At 38.8% G+C, this 22,221-nt stretch overlaps 1 protein-coding gene across 1 annotated transcript; it reads left to right on the forward strand.

The window, feature by feature from the left end:
- Positions 1 to 8,059: 8,059 nt before the first annotated feature.
- On the forward strand, positions 8,060 to 10,573 carry XCR1 (X-C motif chemokine receptor 1). The gene has a single exon (XM_072651369.1). It carries the CDS (start codon positions 8,487 to 8,489, stop codon positions 9,543 to 9,545), a length of 1,059 nt encoding a protein of 352 aa, XP_072507470.1. The 5' UTR covers positions 8,060 to 8,486; the 3' UTR covers positions 9,546 to 10,573.
- Positions 10,574 to 22,221: the final 11,648 nt, after the last annotated feature.

Here is a 22,221-nt window from a genome sequence, read left to right on the forward strand (position 1 = left end):
AAATAAGATATAAACAGGATAAATTGTAGATAATACAAAGGTTATCTTTAATTGTGAGTGAGGAGCAAAGGGGCAAGAGAAGAGAAAAGATCTGAGCCCAAAGTGCCATTCTACAACTCTTGTGACTTAAACTAAGGGGAGATGATTCATATTACCACTATCCATAAATGGACAGTCCAAATTATAATATGGATTCCATAGGAGTAGGCTGACAGGCCAAAAATGTCTTGGGTTGGTCAGTGGTTCTGTTATTAGGGAAGAAAAGGACACTATGAATCCAGGACCACAGTATTCTAGTGTTTGGTGAATCTCTGCATCATGTCCTCTATCCATGGATCTGAATGAATGAATGGATAGATGATTTATATTATAAAAGGTATCCTTAAACACTGAACCATTCCTGCATCACTTTAGTCCATTAAAAGTACAACCTGATCAATTTTTTAAAATCTGCTTACATGTACTTTTTCAAAGGCATATCTACTGCATAACGACAGTTCTTTTATTGCATATTATCTGGTTTTTTTCACCCTTTAAAATACCTGGGACACACAATAGAAGTTTTAATACAATCCTAGAAGTTTTCATACAATTTTAAGCTATTAGACCTTAAAATTATGAAAGGTATTGAAACTATTTTGTTATTAAAGTTTATAACCACACTAAGACTTTTGGGACATCTTGAATAATGTATATAATGTAATATATCTAATGAGTACTTTCTTCAGGAAGAAGTATAAAGGGGCAACTAGATGACTCAGTGGATAGAGGACCAGCCCTGGAGTCAGGAGGACCAGAATTCAAATCAGGCCTCAGACACTTATTAGCTATGTGACCCTAGGCAAGTCACTTAACCCTGATTGCCTAAAAATAAATAAATAAAAAGAAGTGATTTAAAGCATTGGGGAAAAAAATGAACACTAAACATCATTTCCCGACCCCTCAAATGAAATTGATTATATTTTAAGAGGCAGAAAACAACTAGTTAGTGACACAGGTAATCATTTCCAAATCAGTAGTCTATATGTGTCTAGAGCATTAGGTAGTCAGACCAAAGATCAAAATTAGAACCAAATTAGGGGAAAAGGTTGAAAAGAAGAAGACATTCAGTACGATTTCAATAGCCCCAGTCTGACCCATTTAAACAAGCTGTCACTCTGAAAACTGGGATGTGAATAAAAACAAGAACATTCATTCTGATTATCACCATTTCTTAGAAATGTTGAACCACTAACAGGAGGCTGGACCATCATTTTGGAAGAATCAAAATTGTGGACCATCTAAAGGGCAATGCCATGCCATTTGCCCAAGTAGACCATGTCATAATGCTGGTGCTGACTTGCCTCCAGGAAGACACCAGCCAGAAAGTGTATGATTGGAAATAGGGATGTGAGTGTGATATTCGATCTTACTTTACAGATCTGCTTTATTCATTAAATTAATAGAAAATAATAATAAATACTTTAACCAGCCTCTTCCTCTCTTCCCCCACATACTTCCCAGTAAGGCCTCCCATAACTCCCATCTCAGACAAAATCCTTTACATAGTACCTCCCACTTACTCCTGTGAAATAAGGTACTAATTTTATTTTATTTTATTATCATTCCCATTGTATAGATAAGGAAACTGAGGACCATAAAGCAATTCGCCCTTGGTCATACAGAAAATAAGTACCAGAAGCAGAATCTAAGCACATCTATTCCTGACTGTTAAAGGAGCGAAGTCTCCTAAGAACACTATTCTTAGGATCCAACGGCCATCAGTTAAAAAGACAACCATTTTTTTTGGTTTGTTTTAGCTTCTACATCAAAGCTTAAAAGAAATTGAATTTCTTCTTGAATTTCTTGAATTTCTTTTGCAGATGAAACAAGAGCCATCATCCAGTCTCTGAGGGTGACTAAAACTCTTTATCATGGAGAGAAGTGGATGCAAGTCTTTCTCTGTGAGTTCCTTTTCCCACTTCTTAAAGCAAGGAGGGGAATGACAGTCTCACTCTCACTTCTCCACTGACAAATCTACCCAGACTATTGGGAGGGTACGACTTTAAATATGGATTCTAAACAATGGAATGCAGAGAGAGGATATAATGCATGCAGTCTGGCACAGTGCCTATATTTTCCTAACTGATCCGACCAGTTCGACTCAGCCAACATTAATAATAATAACTAGTAGGAGCACTTTAAGGCTTGTGAGTGCAACTATTATCACATTTTACCCTCACAACAATCCTGGAAGGTGGATGCTGCTATTATCTCCATTTCACAGATGAGAAAACTGAGACAAACGGAGGTGAAGTGACTTGCCCAGGGTCACACAACTGCTAAATCTCTGAGGCTGAATTTGAACTAGGATTTCCTGACTCCAAGTCCAAGCTAAGGCAAAGTGGTAGGTGCTGAGGGTGCAAAGACCCAAACCAAAATTTCCTTGTCTTCAAGGGGCTTCCATTCTACCAGGATGCAAAGGCAAAGGGTGTAAAAACGATGTCATAATGTCAGGAAAGCAGAGTATAGGTCACTTCCCAGCTCTATCCTGGTCCCTTCAGTGTTGCTCGACTACTCTGAGGCTTGTTATCAAAACTTTAAGGAGCCTTAACAGAGAAAATGCTCTAATTGGCATCAGGAAGGCTTGAGTTCAAATTCAATTTCAGAAGCTTTCTAGCTGAGTGACAAGCAGGCAGGCCACCTAACCTCTCTTAAGTCTCAGTCACCTCTTTGGTAAAATGGGTGTGATACTAGTCCATCCCTCACTGGGCTGTTGTGAGAGTCAGATGAGTTAATATAAGTAGAGCACCGGGCAAGAGCTGGTTGGAAAGAATCTCTCTAAATTAAGGCACAAAGGGAGCCTTCAGCCCTACTCAGTATCTATGAAACTGGATAAAAGTCTCTATAACTTTCTGAGGGGCCATTCTGATGTGACTGTGTGCTTGACTAAAAAAAAAAAAAAAAAAAGAATTGAAAGTTTGTAAATTTTGGGGAAGAAGGAGAAATGTAGCTTCAGAGGCAGAGTAACATAACATGGTAGAGGTGGTTTCTAGAAAATGGAACTATGAGATGTGCCTTTGTGGCAATACAGCATTGTGCCAATTTTCTAGGGAATGTTCCCTTTCCCGCTGGCATGAGATTTCATGGCAGGCTTTACTCTTTTGTGTATGGGGTACCGAGAATGCTTCCACTATTAAATGTTAAATTAAATATATTAAATTAAATAATTCACTATTAAATTATATATAATATAAATTGTATTAAATTATATAGTATATAAGAACATATATTATATTAAATATAAATGCCTTGCTATTTATTTTGCTACTCCAACCTAACTAAAAATTTTACTATTTCTTTTATGGTTTTTTCCAGGTCTGTCGGTAAATTATACCTTGGATGGGGGCTCAAGCTTTAATGATGGAACTGTGCTTGTGCCACATTGAACCTGGGGTAGTGAGGGATTCATGAATCACATGGGGCCTGCATTGTGCTTGTCCTTCTTCTCAAAGAGGACCGTGACATCAAGATGATGACATGAGTTACAGTTGTCTTTGATTTCAGTGAGGGAGGGCTGTGGTCTTCTCCTGAGTCATCTAGATCCAGTGGCCTGATATTCATCAGGAAGGCTGGAGATGGCCCAGAATGCAATGAGACCCCGGCCCTTTCAGGCTAAGGTCTTACAGCATTCTCACTTTGAGTGAGATGCATCCATTCAATGAATACGTTTCTTTAAGTAGTTGCTCAAGAGATGGCCCCTTTAATAAAAAAAAAAAATCAAAGTGGGAGGAAAAGACCCTTGTCAGACATGTGATCTGACAAAGGATTTTATTTTCTGATTAACTTCTTTAACACACTTCAAAATACACTACAAACTATTTAAGATTACATCTTCTGCACTCATTTCCATGATAAAATATAAATTTATAATTAAATTGTATAATTTGTTATATATAATATATACGTATATGTAAATATATATATATAAAATTAAATTGAACTTATTTGAAACAATTTTGAACTATAGGCAAAGTAAGCTGACTTGAGTGCCTTTATGCAGCCATCTCTAAACCTGAAAGTTTTCTCTTCCTACTCCAGTTTTCCTAGAACACTTTGCCTTGATCTCCTTTGCCTCAAACCACATCTAACTTGAATTTTACATGGCTACATTAATACCAGAGCCCCTCCCCTCCAGTCCCAGAGTGTAAACTCTTTGAGAAAAGGTACTTGTCATTTTAAAAAAGATCTTTGTGTTCTCCAGTACCCAGCAGAGCTCCTTGAATAAGTGACTAACAAATGTTTGCTAAATTGGATTGAATAATGCCTGAAAATATTTGCCATTATTGTATTAGAGTCGGTCAGTTCTGATGTGTTGACTCAGTTGAGTGAATACTTCTAGACCCAACTCAGCATCCGCGAGCTTTATGATCAGAGATGTTGTGACCAATTATTTTCATAGCTGCAATATCTATACCATACCACCTTCACGGTGCACATAGCAGGAATACATTGCTGAAGCTGTCAATAATACAGGTTTTCATCAATGCCTTTAATATTTCTTCCGACCGTGAACTTCCATTTTTAAGGATGTCCTTATCATAATGCATGCTAACTTGATTCATTCCGCTGCCGTTTGTCCAAACATTGGAATTTCTTGTATGTTTTGATGGCAATCCTCTACCAAACACATACTCTGATGCTTCAGTGAGGCACAGACGTGACCTTATATTCTTGGAAGATGTGTCAACGGAGGACTAACTGGCAGGTGGAGCCTTTCGCAGTCTGGTTCCAGATTTATCCCGCACTATACCCCCTCACAACTCTACATTCCAGATGAGCTGACTGTTTTGTTGTTCCCCGTCCGCATTTCATCTGACATCTCCATGAGTTTGCTCAGACTGTGCCCTCCCACCACTTACAACTCTCAAATTACAATCCTCTGAACTTGAACTCTGCACTAGAGAAATGCTGAACTTCCTCCAGCTACTGAAAGCCCCCGGAAACATGGCTAACTTGTTTGATTAGCCAATGATACCAACCCCTTCTTGATCCACTCAAAGAAATGAACCTCATAAAGGGATCAGAGAGAGCACATATCATCTTGTTTTCATCCTGTATGATTGTTATATCATGCGATCATGCTAATATCATGTGAATAAAATAAATAAGGTGTGGGGCGGCATTTGTATAAAAATATTTATTGCAAAGAACCGGACAGTGAATGCCCATTAACTGGAGAATGGCACCTGATACATAAACATCATAGAAAATAAATTGTGCTACAAAAAAAATAATGAAAGGAACCATTTCAGAGAAATCTAGGGAGACTTGTAGGAACTGATGCAGAGGGAAGTGAGCAGAAACAGGAGAACATTTTATACAATAAAAACTACATTGTAAAAATTTAAAATGTTGAAAGACTTAATCTGATCGATGCAATGATTTATCATGATCCCTCCTGGAGGACTGACGGAATTTAGGTTACATCCACTTCCTAACAGAGAGATAATGGACTAAAAGTACAGAAAAAGAGAGATATTTGGGGACATGGCCACTGAGATTGTATTTTCTTTAACAATGAACATTTATTGCAAAGGTTTTGCTTTTCTTTTTCCAGTGGGAGGAGGAACAAGTGAGAGGAAGAGAGAATAAATATTTATTAACTGAAAGAGTGAAATTTAAATTTTTAAAAAATTAACATGAGGAGGAGTGACCCTTCTTCTAATATCTACACCTCTGACACCAAAGATCCGTTGCGTCCACCAAGTCTCCAGGAGGACCTTTCCTGATAAGGAAAATCTGATGTGAGATATCTGTAATGTACTTTACAAATGCTAGTTATTATTAATTATTATCCTCCAAGTCACTAGACTTCTTCCATCCCCTCACCAACCACCATACTGCTTTATCTGTAACTTGTATTTACTCATCTAAACATGTTATTTTCTCCAATGGAAGTAAACATCTATAGAAAAGGGACTTTGTTTTATTTTTGTATCCCTAGCACCTAGTACAGTTCCTGACACATAGTAAGTGCTTAATACAAGTTTATTGAATGAATGAATGAAGGTACTGCTAGACTGGAAAAACCTTTAGCATAAATTCAGCGGATGCCTCTAAATCTGACAAATAGCTTTACTAAGCATAGAGAGACTTTACCAGGTCGGCTGCAGAATGACAAATTTCCAGTCTACAGAAACTTTGCAGAACATCTCAGTCATACTGGGCTTGTGATTTGAGTCATCACACTGCTTAAATAACATGACATAAAGTACTGAGGCATTTGGATGGCTTCTCAATATAATGTCACAGAATAGGTGAGATGAGGACTGCCCCAGGAAATCTGAGGCCGGGGGCCACTATTATTCTCAGATACAAATTCAGCCATGAAGATCTGAAACCAGACTCCATCAGTGTCTCATTGCTACTGACCAGCCAGTCCTTGAGAACTTCTCCTCTGACCTCAGACACACAGAGATAGCAGTGTACTTACACTGGTAAATGTTTAACAGCAAAAAAAAAAAAGAAAAGAAAAGAAACATGTTTAAATTCACTCTCTGTTATGAGGATTTCCTAAGTCTAGCCAATCAAGAAAACAATCCATCTAGTCCTCGTTTTTTGCTGCCATTTCTGAGGTGTAAATGCTCACCCTGGACATTGGACAATCACTCTAGGTAAGCTGGTTAGAGCTGGCTCCAGCACATCCCTGCACACAGACACACTAAAGATCCCCATCACGCAGACCAAACCCAGCTGCCATGTCCAATGGTGCAAGCACCCAGGTAGACACACATAATGTATGCATAGGAAAGATCAGGACCCTGCCCTGACCACCTTCAGTTCTCCAAAAATAAAGATGCCTCCTAGGAAAACGGGACCCTACACTTACCCCTAAGCAGATATATTTTGAGAACCTAGTAAGTTCACTGGGCTGGGTGTTAATGATACAAAGAAAAAAAAAATAGTCCCCTCCTCAAAGAGCTTACATTCTAGTGGGGGGGTGGAGGGGAAGTACATAGGTAAATATATACAAAACATATTATATATCTGGACTTTTTGGACTGCACTTGTGATTTCATTAAAGTATAAAATTGTCCAGGAAGAATAGATTTAGAGTTGGAAAAGGTCTTAGAGGCCAAGGATCTCTAAGGATCTCTTTTGACAGATGAGTGAAACTGAGGCCCAGAGAAATGGAAGTAACCTGTCCAAGGTCACACACACACACACACACACACACACACACACACACACACACACACACACACACACACACACACACACCCCTACCTGAGCAAGAGTGGGGAGGAGTGAATTTCTACTTTAAAAGAGGTAGTGAAAAAACTGTCATTACTGTTTCAGGGAAGGAGAAGGTAAGCAGCTCCCCCTTATACTCTGTTTCTTTGTTATTGACAATGGTTTTTCCTTCTTTTGTATGATGCAGAGGAATTCATTTGGCACACAGGAAAGACTATACCTTTCAGAGTTTGAGAAGTAGGTGTTTTCTATCCATTTGTTTTTAGAAAGCACCTAAGTAATTGGAGGAAGGACTATCCTTATTGCTTTGATAATGAATACTGTATTTTCAATTCCAATCTTTGGAATTATGTTTCTATGGCCAAGGCAAAGAGCCCAAATTCTCTGTAATTGTGAACAGACATGGGGCAGGGTCTAATCTAATTCTCTTGAAGCCCTATTTGTACCATTGGGCTTAGCCTACAGATATTTTCTCTTTTTGTTTGCTATGTATGTGCCTGGGTGGCCTTTGTAAGGTTGTGAGCTCCTGTTCTGGCAGGTGCTAGATAACCATCTGTCTGGGAGGGTAGGAGAAGGGGTTCCTCCCCTTGAATGCCCCATCCTGGTATGGTGGTGATTCTGGGTTCTTGGAGACTATACCAATAGGACATAAATTCTGACTGGAGAGGTTTCAGCTAGGGGCCCAATGCTAGGATGCATATCCATTGCTACCTAGCATAGCTAAGTTTTGACCGCTAGCTGGGCTACAGGGCAATGCATTTTTTTTTTTTTTTTTTTTGCCGTAGTAATGATACAAAGCCTCAGCAGTAAGGTATAGATTACCATGTTCTATGAGTCCAGGAAATTCCTGGATGGTTTATAGAAATAAGTTGATTAGACCAGATGATATGTAAGATCTCCATTAATTCTAAATTTCTTTCTTTTAAGTTTTTGATAGCTTTTGGTCTTATATCACCTTCAATTCCTAGTACACTCCTTCCCTCTCCCCTATCTGGAGAGCTATCCTTTGTAATAAAGAACAAAAATGAGAAGGGGAAAAGAGTTCAGCGAAAGTATCACCTCCATCAATCAGACAATATATGCTGTACCCCACCTCTTTAGGTCCTGTACCATTCATCCACACCCCCATCTCCACAATTTTTGTAAAGAAGAGAGGGAAATGCATTCTCCTATCTCTTCTAGGCTAAGCTTGTTCACTCCAAGGGCACAGCATTGGCCAACTCTAAATTTCTATGATTCAGTGATTCTCTATGCTATTGATGTTTCTGCTTTCCACCCAGATGGATCCTACGTTGGACTTAGTCGACCAAACCCCTACCACCCCTCCTTTCTACGACATCGACATCTCTAGCCGCCTGTGTGAGAACCAAGCTAACTTTGAGTTAGCAGCCCTGAGCCACACAGTCTTCTACTCTTTGGTGTTTGTCCTAAGCCTTGTTGGGAACAGCCTAGTGCTGTGGGTCATGGTGAAGTATGAGAGCCTGGAATCGCTCACCAACATCTTCATCCTTAACCTCTGTCTGTCTGACCTGCTCTTCTCTTGTCTGCTACCCTTCTGGATCATGGTCCACTACTACGGCTGGATTTTTGGAGAGTTCTTCTGTAAGCTCTCTAACATGATTTTCCACATCAGCCTCAACAGCAGTGTGATTTTCCTGACGGTGATGACGGTGCACCGGTACCTGTCTGTGGTGCATCCCCTGTCGAATCTGGGCAATAAATCGTTTAGCAGGAGAGCCTGGATCATCTCGGCCATCTGGACGGCCAGCATCATGGCATCTGTTCCTGATACCATTTTCCACACAGTGCTTCACGACACGTGGGTCACCATTTCTGTCTGCGACTATTCTGAACTAAAGTGGTTTCTGCTGTCCGTTTATGAGCAGAACTTTGTCTTCCTCTTCTCCCTGGTGGTCATTTTGTTCTGCTACATTCAGATCCTCAGGACCCTGTTTCGGTCCCACTCCAGGAGGCGGCACCGGACAGTCAGACTCATCTTCACCATCGTGGGAGTTTACTTTCTCAGTTGGGCCCCCTACAACGTGCTCCTGGTCCTGCAGACGCTGCACAGGCAAGGGGTCCTCAAGAGCTGTGAAGTCATCAAGCAGATAGAATACTCGGTACAAATCTGCAAGGAGATTGCCTTCTCCCACTGCTGCTTCAACCCTGTGCTCTACGTGTTCGTGGGGATCAAGTTCCGGAGGCACCTGAAGGTTCTCTGCCATCAGCTCTGGCCATGGCAGTGGAGCCTCAGCCCTCTGCCCCGCACCTCAGGATCCTTCCATGGCGAGGATGCCTCCTTCTACTGAAAAGTCTCTTCCAGAGAAAAGTATCCCCCTAGTTTCTCATTCCTCAGAAAAGGGGAGAAGAAAACTTATGGACAGAACAGCTGGGGTTTTCATCTCTGGGGAGCCATGGAGAAATAACAAAGTTAGGTGCAGTTTATATTTTGCTAATAATGTACCTTATGTTGAGGCTAAGCAGAAAAATGTCTCCTGGAGGCTGTATTTGGATGATTTCTTTTGGGGGCAATGGGATGCAAAGGAAAAGGGGTGCAGTTTTCTTTTTCCACTGTTCGGACCTCACTTGGAAGATCCATGTGCCAGTTGGTGTTTAGGGTTGGGTAAGTTGTGTGTCTACAAGACTGGGAAGTCAGTTTCATGGACTCCTGGTCCCACGTCATGGACATTTCATTGCTAGCTCCTGATCTCCTAGGGGCAGAGGCAAGCTCAAGGGCAAAGCAAACTCATCTCCTACCAATCAGGTCAAGAGGATGGTATTTAGAAAATTAGCTTTGTCTAGGCTGGTGGCTGCATTGGGTAACTGAAAACAGCATGTCCACCCCCCACCCCCCAATGGAAGGGCATGGAAGAGGATTTGGAAGCTAAGAGTAGGAGTGAAGATTAGGGGGGAAGTGGCAAAAGGGTACCTGGGAGGACCGAATAGTGGAGGTGAGAATAGGAAGTAGAGCCAGAGAATGCAGAAATAAATCTGAAACTTGGTCACCAGTTTATCAACCACAGTTTGAATGGGAAAAGTTTGCTTTGGGAAATATGAATCATAACTCGCCTTTATTTGATGCTTTAAGGTTTGCAAAACATCACATATGTGACATATATGTATATATATTTTATATGTAAATATAGATATATCCATAGATGTGCATATAAAGTCTGTATATAAACATACTCCAAGTGGAGCAAATTGATCATTGAGCTGAGAATTGCTACATTACCATCAAGGAAAATGCCTCCTGGATGCTGCATATAGATTATTTCTTTGGGGGGGGAATGGAAAGTAATGGGGACATCAGCAAATAAAAAACTTCATGATTTGCTTCTCGTTGTTTTTCTGCCATATTTTATAGCAGGGTGGGTTTCCAGAATATATCATTCCCTATTAGGAGTCTGGGGCAGTTAAGTGGCACATTGGACAGAGTGCTGGGCCTGGAGTCAGAAAGACTCATCTTCCTGAGTTCAAATCTGGCCTCAGACACTTATTAACTGGGAGGCTCTGGGCAAGTCATGTAACCCTGTTTGCCTCAGTTTTCTCATCTGTAAAAATGAGTTGGAGAAGGAAATGGCAAACTGCTCCAGTATCTTTGCCCAGAGAACTCCAAATGAGGTCATGAAGAGTCAGACACAACAACAAAATCAGGAGTCTAAGTTGAATCTGTTGGGCAGAGTGAGCAAAGCCTTGGTAAGGACTGGGGCTCCTGTCATAGAAGTCCCCTAGACTATATCCATGTCCTACACAAAACTGTGAAATAATTACATTTTACTCCTTCAAACTTCACTCTTCTTTGCCCATTTCTCCTTGCACACTCTTCCTTCCCCTTCCTCCATCACTCAAAACATGGAGGAAAAAATAACGAATAATGAATGAGCGGACAAATGACACATTTGCATTTTTATCTGGAGACATAGCACCTTAAACTAAAGAGACTAGATTTATTTTATTTGGCTCCCAAGGGCAAAATTTGGACCAATAGGTATAAATTAAGAAAAACATCCTTATATTTAGAGCTGCCCAGTGTAATGAGCTGCCTTGGGAGACAGAAGAGTCCCTGTCAATGGAGGCCTTCAAGGAGAGCTTTTATGACTGACCTCTCAGGGATATTGTAGATGACATTCTTGCGAAGGTACCTGGCAGACCAGAGGATCTGAGAGCCCTTTCAGCTCTGATATCCTGTGACTCAGACTCTCCTAGTGGAAATTTCAGGCACCACAAAAATTCAGGAATGAAGATGATTTTTTTTTTTAACTGGGGAAAGGAAGTGGGTCTTTGCTCCCTGACATTCTTAGGCAGGTTCCTGCTCCAACAATAATCAAAAAACAGCACTTTGTTAGATGCTAGAGGAGAGATAAGATGTAGATAAGATAGGACCCTTCCCCTAAAGGAGTTTACAGTATAGTCAATTCTATTCCTGGATCAGTCTAAAGTATCTTAAAGCTTTGGGGACTTTGGAACCCTTCTGGTCCAACCTATAACCAAAAAAAAAAAAAAGATGTTTCATCCTCTCCATAAGTATTTTTTTTTGTCCAGGCTAAACATGCTGAGTTCCTTCAATTAATTCCCAAAGGACATAATCTCAAGATTCTTCTTGGTCTTTTCTGATTACCCATCTGCACATTCTCCAGTTGATCAATGTCCTTCTAAAAATATGATCCTGGGGCAGCTAGGGGCACAGTGGATGGAGCACCAGCCCTGGAGTCAGGAAGACCTTAGTTCAAATTTGACCTCAGAGACTTGACACTTACTAGTTGTGTGACCCTGGGCAAGTCACTAAATCCCGATTACCTAGCTAAATAAATTAATAAAAAATAAAAAACATGCTTCCCCAGAGCTAAATACAATGCTCCAGATGTTTGTTTATACATAATTGCTTGCATCTTGTCTCCCTCATTAGACTATGAGCTCCTTGAGGACAGCTCCTGTTGCCCTTTGCCTTTCTTTATATCCCCAGTGTTTAAGTACAGTGCCTGGCACATAGTAGGTGCTTAATAAGGTTTATTGGCTAACTGGCTGTGATGTGGACTGGCCAAAGCAAAGCACAGCAAGAGGACTATCCCTCCCTTAATTCTGGATTCCTCACCTCTCTTAATATAGGCTGATTTCTCATCAATTATTATTTTTGACTGTCACATCATCTTATGACGAAGATATTCCAATTCCCTTCCTTGTTTTAGACTCCCTCTGCCCCAAACCAAAAGGTACGAGGCAGAATTGACATGCAAAACACTTCCTTTGTTTTGTCATTTTGAGAAATGATCAATTTCTAAACTTTGATGAGTTTCCCAAGCTAGAGGGTGGGCAGGTATGATTATCACCTCTACTCCTCTTAGAAGTATGCAAATAGAAAATGACTAAAATTATTGAATATTCCCAAGCCTGACTCCCATATTCACTTTATTTCAATGAAAAAAATTTCAAATCAGTCAACAAAAAACAAGATAAACAGCAATTTTTCTCTGACAGTGAATGCAGCCTAGAGATTAATATGGTGGATGAGAAAGAGGTCAAATTTGATTTGGTGCTTGGCCAATCTCGGTAGAGGGATGAAAGTAATGACAATTTACAAACTGTTAGAAGTGGTAATGATTGACAAAATACCTTATTATCCTTTGTGACATGGGAATGGTTCTCCTAAATCAGGGGTTCTTAAACTTTTGAGTGTCATGGGTCCTTATGAGGAGAGTAGGTGGTACGATGAAGAAATTGCTTGGCTTGGAGGCAGGAAGACTGCAAAATCCAACCTCAGACAGTTATTTAGTAGCTCTGTGGCACTACGCAGGTGACTTAACCTTTAATTTGCCTCAGTCTCTGCAACTGTAAAAAGGGTATAAAAATACCACCTACTTCCCAGGGTTGTTGTGAGGATCAGGTGAGATAATAGTAGTAAAGCACTTAACGCAGTGCCTGGCACAAGGTAGGTACTTAATAAATGCTTATTTTCTTCCCTCTTTTGGCAGACTGTTGAAGCCTATGGACCCCTTCTCAGAGTAATGTTTTAATACAATTACTTTTGTTTTACGATTGTTTTAATATAATGAATGTTTTGAAAATAATCAAAGGAAATGCTAAATTTTCAGTTAGATGTTTAGTAAAAATAAAGATGTAAATTTTTTTCCTATCCAAGTTCACAAACCCCTCCCTTCCCCCCACCTCCTCTCCATTCCCCTTCTGAAATCTACCTGTGGAACACAGATTAAGAAACCCTATCCTTCATTATTCAGATTTGTATCATATATTTTCATCAGGCTGGAGCCAATTACCATGTTTTATGTAAATATAATTTTGAATAGTGCAAATCTGATACATGTGACCATTTGAGGGGAATCCATATTTGTCTTCTTCAGGACCTAGCTATAATATTTTGGCAATGGTGTGGGAGATGGAGCGTAGAAGGGGAAAGACTGGCGGCAGGAAGACCAGATGGGGGCTATTGCAATAGAGCAGATGAAAAGTGACATAGTCTTGTGCCCTGAGGTTGTGGCCATTTAAAGTGAAATGAGAACATAGGTAAGATATATTGAGGTGCAAGGTCCCATTAGTAAGCTTTGGCTATTGATTGGAGATAGACGGTTAAGGAAGAGTGAAAAGTCATAGACGACTGTTATCATCACTGTTGACCTGAAAACTTTGTTAAGAAAAGGCAACATGGCTAAATGCATACATTTTATGATTTAATTAATTAATTGGTCAATTCCCTATTAAAGAAAACAGTTACATAATGCATTATGGAGCCAGAAATGTTCTGGCTACCCAGTGCAGAAATCTTTTGGCTTATATACATTTTGCCATGAGGAGGAAAATCATAAATTCAGTAAGACAAGACAATTAACAAAGCAATGTCAATCAAATGTTGAGATACCAAGCTGGGTAAACATATGTCTTGGTGACAAGGAAGGAAATCCCACCACAGATAATTGACACAGGAAGGGGCAAACAATGTTCAATAGAGATTATGACCCAAGATGTCTATTTTTTCTTTACCATTATTCAAGATATGTCATAACATAGTATGTGTCTATAGATAATAAGATACAAAGGAAAGACCCATTATTCAAGATATGTCATAGGTTAAAGGTCTCCAAGGAATGCAGAGTCAGCTTTGGCTGGCTTTTGCTGACATAGGAAGAGGCATTCTCTGAGCTTACTTCAGAGAGAACAAAGAGATTATTCCAAAATTTTATATTAAACATTATCATTCCCTCCTTTTGGTCAAAGGCAAGCCGAAGGCTTCGCCTGTAGACCAACAAAGATATGATAAAAACCTCTAAATAACCAGTAGTGTGAGAGTTTACTCTTCATTCAAGTCTGGTCCAGACTCTTGGGAAAGTTGTCTATGTCTGATGGCATCTTCTTCAGGCCTTTTCAAAATTGGAGGGCACGATTCACTCAGGAGCAGGAGCAATGGAGGTGATAGATGGATCCAAGAGTCTATACAGAAAACTTGACAGGGTCTCCCAGAAAACATGATTTGATAATTGAAATGAAACAATACAACATAGTTAACATGGCTAAAGACACTTAGCAATAGTTCAGTTTCCTAGCCATGCAGGGCTAGGTTCAAACAACACAGTGAAGTTTTTTTACAATTCACAAATTGCATTTTTACATTGTCAGGTACAGATTAAAACTTAGATGGCTCACAATAGACTAGTTTTAAAAGGGAGATTTACATGTCACCAATATGAACAAGAAAATTAAACATGAATCATACAAATCAATGCAATTATTATTTTAATGTTAATTAACATTAAGTTCCTTGTATCCCAGTAATGCATTCTTAATTTTCATTTAAACAAAACTTTTTGAATCCCAGATTTCTCATGTAGTTATCTGATACCTAGATATCTTTTCCTTGACAATAGGTTTCATTCTTGGGATAGTTCAAAAAGAGAATTCTGCTTTTCTGGTTCAGATCTAGAAGTTCCCAGATACTTCTGACAACATAAATTAGTACAGTTACTTAAAATTTGTTCTCCACTTTTTGAAATTTCAGAAAATTTCAGTTCACATTATTTACTGTTTCTATCTTTACCTAAATCTTGTACCTGGAATAAGAATCTTTCAAAATGTGAGAGTTCAACCATAAAATGAACTCACCTGCCCTTTAAATTATTGGACAGGTACTTTAACAGACAAGAAATAATTTACCACTATCTTATACAATCTTGTGCAAAAATCCAGATTGAGATCTTATTATCAAAAGCATGATAAATTTTAGAAGCCAATCATATACTCCTGTATATAATTCTTAGAGGAATCAGTCTGATCCTGTTACTTTTCCTCAAAATTTGCTCTTATTACTTTGCCTAATCAATTCCTCGATATTATCTCTATATTATATTTATTTATTTGGCCAGGAATATAGGTTAAAGTTGTAAGCTATTCATTCCTGCACCCCATTATGATAACTCAGAGATGCTCCAAATTCCATTTATTATTTGATAGACTTAGTATTGTACTTTCAGAACTTCTTGATTATAAAGATTTGCTATAAAAGAAAAAGAGGGACAATGTTAACAGAAGGAAAAGATCTCCTTAGTTCTGGTTGATTCCAGGAATAAGCCATTATCAGACATGTAATCATGAGGTTACCAGGTGCTGAAAGCAGGGCTTAGAGATAATCAGGTGGGAGATTTCCTTTTTCAGAAAGGAAATAGCACATTTGGGAAATAGAGTTAGGAAGATCCTACCTAGGCCGTGTCCAAGGTCGTCTTCAAAACCTTTCCAAGCATCCACCATTAGCCTGCAGCACATGTCAATTGGCTTTATGATAACTTAGACAAGTATTCCTGTAATCAGAACTTCAAACAATAGTAAATTGCAGTCCCAGTCTTATACAGCAAATCAATATTGGCTGGTATCCTTCAGATAAAATACTTCCTCTTACTTTAAACCATCTGAAACTGGCACAAAAGTATCCAAAACAACTATCTAGGAGCAAGAGGGGCTTAGAAAACCCATATTTATTCCCAAATCTTATCTACTTTTCATAGTTTCAATCAGAACTTAATTTATCTTTCCAAATCTCTCAATCCTATTCTTCCACTTGCTTTTACATTTTAACCACAAGACAAGATAGCTCACAAGTTATTACTTTTTACTAGCATAACTGTACTGGAATCTCATTCCAGCTTAAACAAAACAAAGAGGTTAATGACTAAATTTATAGTTTGATGGAATTATGTCTGTTTCATAAGTTGTTATTCTTCCCTAATTCTACTCACTCTGGAAGAATGAGATACTTCAGGAATTAAAACTTTTATATAATAAATTCAACGCAAACTTTAACTCTAACTTAGGCCATAGAATAACTACATATTCAGATCAAAACAGCTTAATTTAACAGTATATTATTTTGAAACTTTAGTAGGCCTTCTAAGAATCACACATGATTTTTCAAAACATTTTCTTCTAAAAGTATTTCCCTTCTTTGAAAACAGTTTAAAATTTACTCTAATGTTCACTAAACTCTTATGAAGAAACTAGTTGGAAACTTTTAAAATGCTTGATATCTCTTTCTTTTTTCTTAAGCAAAAATAAACCTTTAAAACTGGAATTCATTAAAGCTGAGTTGCTACAAAAATGTTCTTAAGTAATATGAATTTCCAAAGTATTATAACAAACTGAATTCTTAATTATTGCAGTATTCTTAGATATAAGAGACTGACTCACAGAAAAACACTGTTGCTTTTAAAATCCTTTTAAACAATGGGAACATCTTAAGGTGAGTCTTAAGTAGTTTACATAAATTTCTGCATATGTTCTAATTTCAGATAAAAAATAATATTAGATTTCCCAGTAAGATTACACAAAAGGCTCACGTTTTATTGGTCACTTCTTATTGACCACAGAAATTTGCTATAGAAGGAAAAAGCAGGGACATGTGACATACCAAATGTGACAGGATAAAACATCCTTTACTCTGTTTGAATTCAGATAAGAGTGAAATTCTCCAGTCATGCAGTATCTGTTTCATAGCCAGACTCAGGAATAGTCAGGTGAAAAACATTCCTTTTTAAAGGAACACAATAGGGAAACTGAGCCAGGGGGATCCCATCCTAGATTGAGTTTAGAATTGTCCCTTCAGTGTTTAGTCAGATGAGAAATATTCCTTTGTGGCATGTGTCTCAGATACTGATTTAATGCAGACAACTATACCCAAATTCAAACTCAAAACCAAAAATAGTAATGGTCCCAAAGGCCTTTACCTTAAACAGCAAGTCTCACTAATCATAACTTAGAGTCAGATAACAGTTATCTCCACTCTCTTGGAGTTACAATAAACAACAAAGATTTACTAGGACACACACACATAAGGGATTCCATTTAACATCTTTCCTTCTCAAATTTAAAACTTGTCCTGATGTAAAAGCCAATTATTAAAAATTCTCTCTGTCTATTACAACTTCTGTGCAAGTAATATTCATTGTTTAGAATTTGCATTAACCAACCAAATTCCTTTACTAAGACTGATGATCTTAACAACAGGGATAGGAGGACTGTTCAGAAGGAATTTAAATAAAGCTTTCACTCCATTCCCTCCTTTCCATACGCAGGAATCACTTAACAATTTTAGGTTTCAGCATTCAAACAGTAATCCCAAATAACTTAGTTAACAATCCTACAACTTCATAGAAGATAGCCAAATTGTTTAGCTTTAACTTTTTTTTTCTCAACAGATAAAGGTGAAAATACCTGATTTTCTAAATGACAGTTACAAAACACTAAAAGACAAGGTTAGCAGGACTGATAAAGTAACACAACTGGTGTTACACAATTTTCCCAACATCTTTTAGTTTCAACAAAATTCAAATTAAAAATTGCTTTGTCTAACACCATTTCTAGATTACAGTGGTCACTCAATTTTCACAATCTAAGAGAAATTCAGAAATACAATTCTAGAAATATAGTTTTAACACAACAATAACTGCAGATGGTATAATTTGCATTTCCAGAAATTATTGATCTTATTACTTCTAGCAATTAAAACCACTTCAAAGGTAACAATTACATTAGAAAGATAATAATGTTGTATGTAACATATACCAGTCATTATGTTAAGCATTTTACAATCATTTTATCATTTTGATCCCATAACAACAAGCATAATCATTTTTACAAATCAGAAAATGGGTCAAACAGAGATAAAATACTTTTTTTTTGCAATTGAATAGAGAAGTGAAGCTTACCAAGAGTAGAGAAAATGATGTCCCAGTGGTGATTTTCGCAGGCAGAGTTTAGAGAATGCTCGCTACGGGCCTGATTCATCCATCTCCCCCAACCCCCCACAGCAGCAGAATTTACTGAGCCCCTAAGGCGATATGCAGGTGCTGGGACAGGGTGGGCGGAATTAGGACTTAGAAAGGTGGGGTACTCACAATCTTAGGAGTAATTTCAAATGATCAGTTCCCGAAATAGTTCTGATTAATTTCACAACATACAAATCTGCTAAAATGATTTTACCTAAGATGATCTAACTTTCCATTGTAATTCCAGGTTGGCCAGACCAGAATGACAAGGAAAAGTCTCATAGTTTTGTTTGTTTATTTCCCTAGCTGCAGCCACTGAAGTCTGGCTGCTTGCATTTAAATCTTACAAGATAACACACTCATTCACAGCACACATGATACAGACACGGACATACACCAACAGACAAACTGACAACAGGACAAATACAAACGTAGCTCACAAAAAAAACAACCCAGAGAGAGAAGGCAATTAGAAGCTTGCTAGAAATCCCCATCATGCTATTATCATTCTGAGGAAAGGCTGTTGCAAGAATCCAAGGTCTGATAATAAAGGGGAATCCTGCAGCCTTTGCTCAGAGCACCCCTGCAGTTGTTGGAGGGGTGGGGAGCCTTGGTGCCCCAAAGTTTCTGACTGTCTTAAACAGGCCCCATGGGAATAGGTTCAGGCCTCTAGTTCTTAGGTGGATTGTAACTGTCCTCTTCAGGACCAGAGCCCTTACGGGAAAGCGGGAAGGGGGAATGGGGAGGAGGGAGGCAACGGAGGCTTGAACAGAAGCTGCCTTTCTCAGGTCTAAGGTAGGGGAAGGCGATGGGGAAAGATTGAATCTAGGTGCCGTCAGTTTCCCCAGATCAGAGGCCTTCAAGGGGAAGGGGAGGGAAGAAAGGGTTGAGGAATAGGACGGAGGGAGTGAAGGGAAGGACAGACTGGAGCCCTTGAAGAAGAAAGGATTTTTGCCAGGACACGGCTAGGTGCTGAAGCAGCTCCCAGCCCTAGAGCGAAGAGGCTACCTGTCTTTTGTTTTCGCTCAGCCAAGTCAGCAAGCCCAGGATGAAACGTCCTCGCTGCTGGCTAGTTGTTTTGTTGGCCTTTAAACTTAATTTGGTTGTAAGATAAAATAACTTTGACCGGTCCAAAAGAGCCCTGTGGTGGCCAACATAATTTAGGGCTATCTTTAGTTGATTGACACTAGTGCTAGCAATACCTGTACTAAGTTTCCTGAGATCGATCGCCAGAGGAGACCTAAGTAATACAGAGCGATTTAACGCGACTTGGTCTCCGGTCCCCAGAGTTTCCTTTAATAGGGAATTTAATCAATTCCCCACTAAAGAAAACGGTAACATCCCCAGAGTTTTCTTTAAAGGGAATTTAAAGTGAGAGTTCTTTGGAAGCTGGGAATGGAAGGACTTACCCCGACCCCGTCAAGGTCCAGGACTCTAGGAAAAATAGTTCCTATTGGCGCCGGAGTCCTGGCGTTGGCGAGATGAGGAAATGTCCATTCGGTTCCACAGTTCCAATCCACGTTTGGGCGCCATAACTGTTGACCTGAAAACTTTGTTAAGAAAAGGCAACATGGCTAAATGCATACATTTTATGATTTAATTAATTAATTGGTCAATTCCCTATTAAAGAAAACAGTTACATAATGCATTATGGAGCCAGAAATGTTCTGGCTACCCAGTGCAGAAATCTTTTGGCTTATATACATTTTGCCATGAGGAGGAAAATCATAAATTCAGTAAGACAAGACAATTAACAAAGCAATGTCAATCAAATGTTGAGATACCAAGCTGGGTAAACATATGTCTTGGTGACAAGGAAGGAAATCCCACCACAGATAATTGACACAGGAAGGGGCAAACAATGTTCAATAGAGATTATGACCCAAGATGTCTATTTTTTCTTTACCATTATTCAAGATATGTCATAACATAGTATGTGTCTATAGATAATAAGATACAAAGGAAAGACCCATTATTCAAGATATGTCATAGGTTAAAGGTCTCCAAGGAATGCAGAGTCAGCTTTGGCTGGCTTTTGCTGACATAGGAAGAGGCATTCTCTGAGCTTACTTCAGAGAGAACAAAGAGATTATTCCAAAATTTTATATTAAACATTATCATCACCTGTCCTTGCAGAAAATTATCAGATCAGGAAATCTTATAAAACTGGGGAAATATACTTTAACATTTTGAGGCGTTTTGCAAATCAACTCTAACATTTGAGAGTGGAAGAAGCAAGCTACATTTTTCTCCTTTTCTTTTTATCACATCTGATTCAAGAATCTGCTTCTTTTTCATTTTTTTCTATCAGTAAAGGATCAACTGCATTTAAAAAAAAAAACATGTATTTCATTGATTTACAGATAATTATCGCTATTTAGAGGAAATATTCAAACACTGAAACCAAATGGGAAAAAATAAAGTTCATATCTGCATTTCATCATTCGTCTTTCTTCCTTTTCCTTCCCTGCTTGGTTTTGAAGGGAAACTCAAGAGTTGTAAAACTATGATTCCACTGCAGGATGAGTGAACTGGAAAGTACCTGTAAAAGGAAGAAAAAATAAATCATTGGATCTATCATTTCTAGCCTACAAGGCTCTTGTGAGTTCTTTTATCTTCTCCTTTCTTTCTGTGGGGTAAAATAAAAGCTGTCCTCTCCCCATACTCTTTGGCTAACTTTAATGCTTGTAATGGATCTGAGGACTCTATGGAGAAACCTAGATACAATGTATACTTGTAAACTGTATTTGGAGATTTCCCTGGAACAACCCTGGGTAGGGGCAATGATTCAGAAAAGTGGAAATGACTTTTTTTTGGAGGGGGGGAGAATCAACACTCAGAAGCTGACTTAGTTTGTGTGAATTCAAATTCTTAGAAGGCCCTGTGGAAATTGGGCAGGGATGATGGGATATGGATGTATTCAATTCTGATTGAGTAGCCAGGATATAGAGAATGTTCATACTGAATTAAGAACAATTTGGTTATGGGTAAATGGAAATAACCCTAGATCAGGAGGCATAATATGTTTGAATTGTCATTCTATTCCCTATGGCCTGAGTATCCTTGGGCAAGTTACTGAACCACTTCAGTTTCTCCATCTGTAAAATGAGGTAGCTGACCAAGAGGATCTTTAAAATTCCTCCTGCTCTAAATCATAGGAAACAGCAGCCCTGCAGAAAGTGAGGAGTTATAGAATTTAGAGTTAGAAGGAAGCCTGGAAGCCGTCTAGTACACACAGTACACGTTGGAGTGCTAGATTTGGAGTAAGAAGGCATAGGTTCAAATTCCAGTAATAATGACAACTAGCATTTGTATTATTCTTGAGGGTTTACAAAATGCTTTTAGGAGAAGCAGTGGATAGAGTGCTGGGTCTGGAGTCAGGAAGACTTCCTGAGTTCAAATCTGGTCTCAGACACTTCCTAGATGTATGACCTTGGGCAAGTCACTTAATCCTGTTTGCCTCAGTTTCCTCATCTTTAAAATGAGCTGGAGAAGGAAATGGCAAATCATTCTAGTATCTTTGCCAAGAAAACCCCAAATGGGGTCATAAAGAGTCAGACAAGACAAAAACAACAACACTACGATTTCATTTGATCCACAGTGACCCTGGGAGGTAGGTACTGCTCCTCTACAAATTGTTTCCTGACCTCCCCGTTGCTAGTACTCCCTTGCTCCATTGACAATCCTGATGAAAAGATTTCGATCAAAATGAGGTTTAAGC

The sequence above is a fragment of the Notamacropus eugenii genome, chromosome 3 (assembly GCF_028372415.1).
Source record: "Notamacropus eugenii isolate mMacEug1 chromosome 3, mMacEug1.pri_v2, whole genome shotgun sequence".
In the NCBI taxonomy this organism is placed as follows: domain Eukaryota; kingdom Metazoa; phylum Chordata; class Mammalia; order Diprotodontia; family Macropodidae; genus Notamacropus; species Notamacropus eugenii.

Bases quoted from the DNA above. Each gene is read 5' to 3' on its own strand.
- XCR1 (XM_072651369.1), top strand. From the start codon at position 8,487: ATGCTATTGATGTTTCTGCTTTCCACCCAGATGGATCCTACGTTGGAC.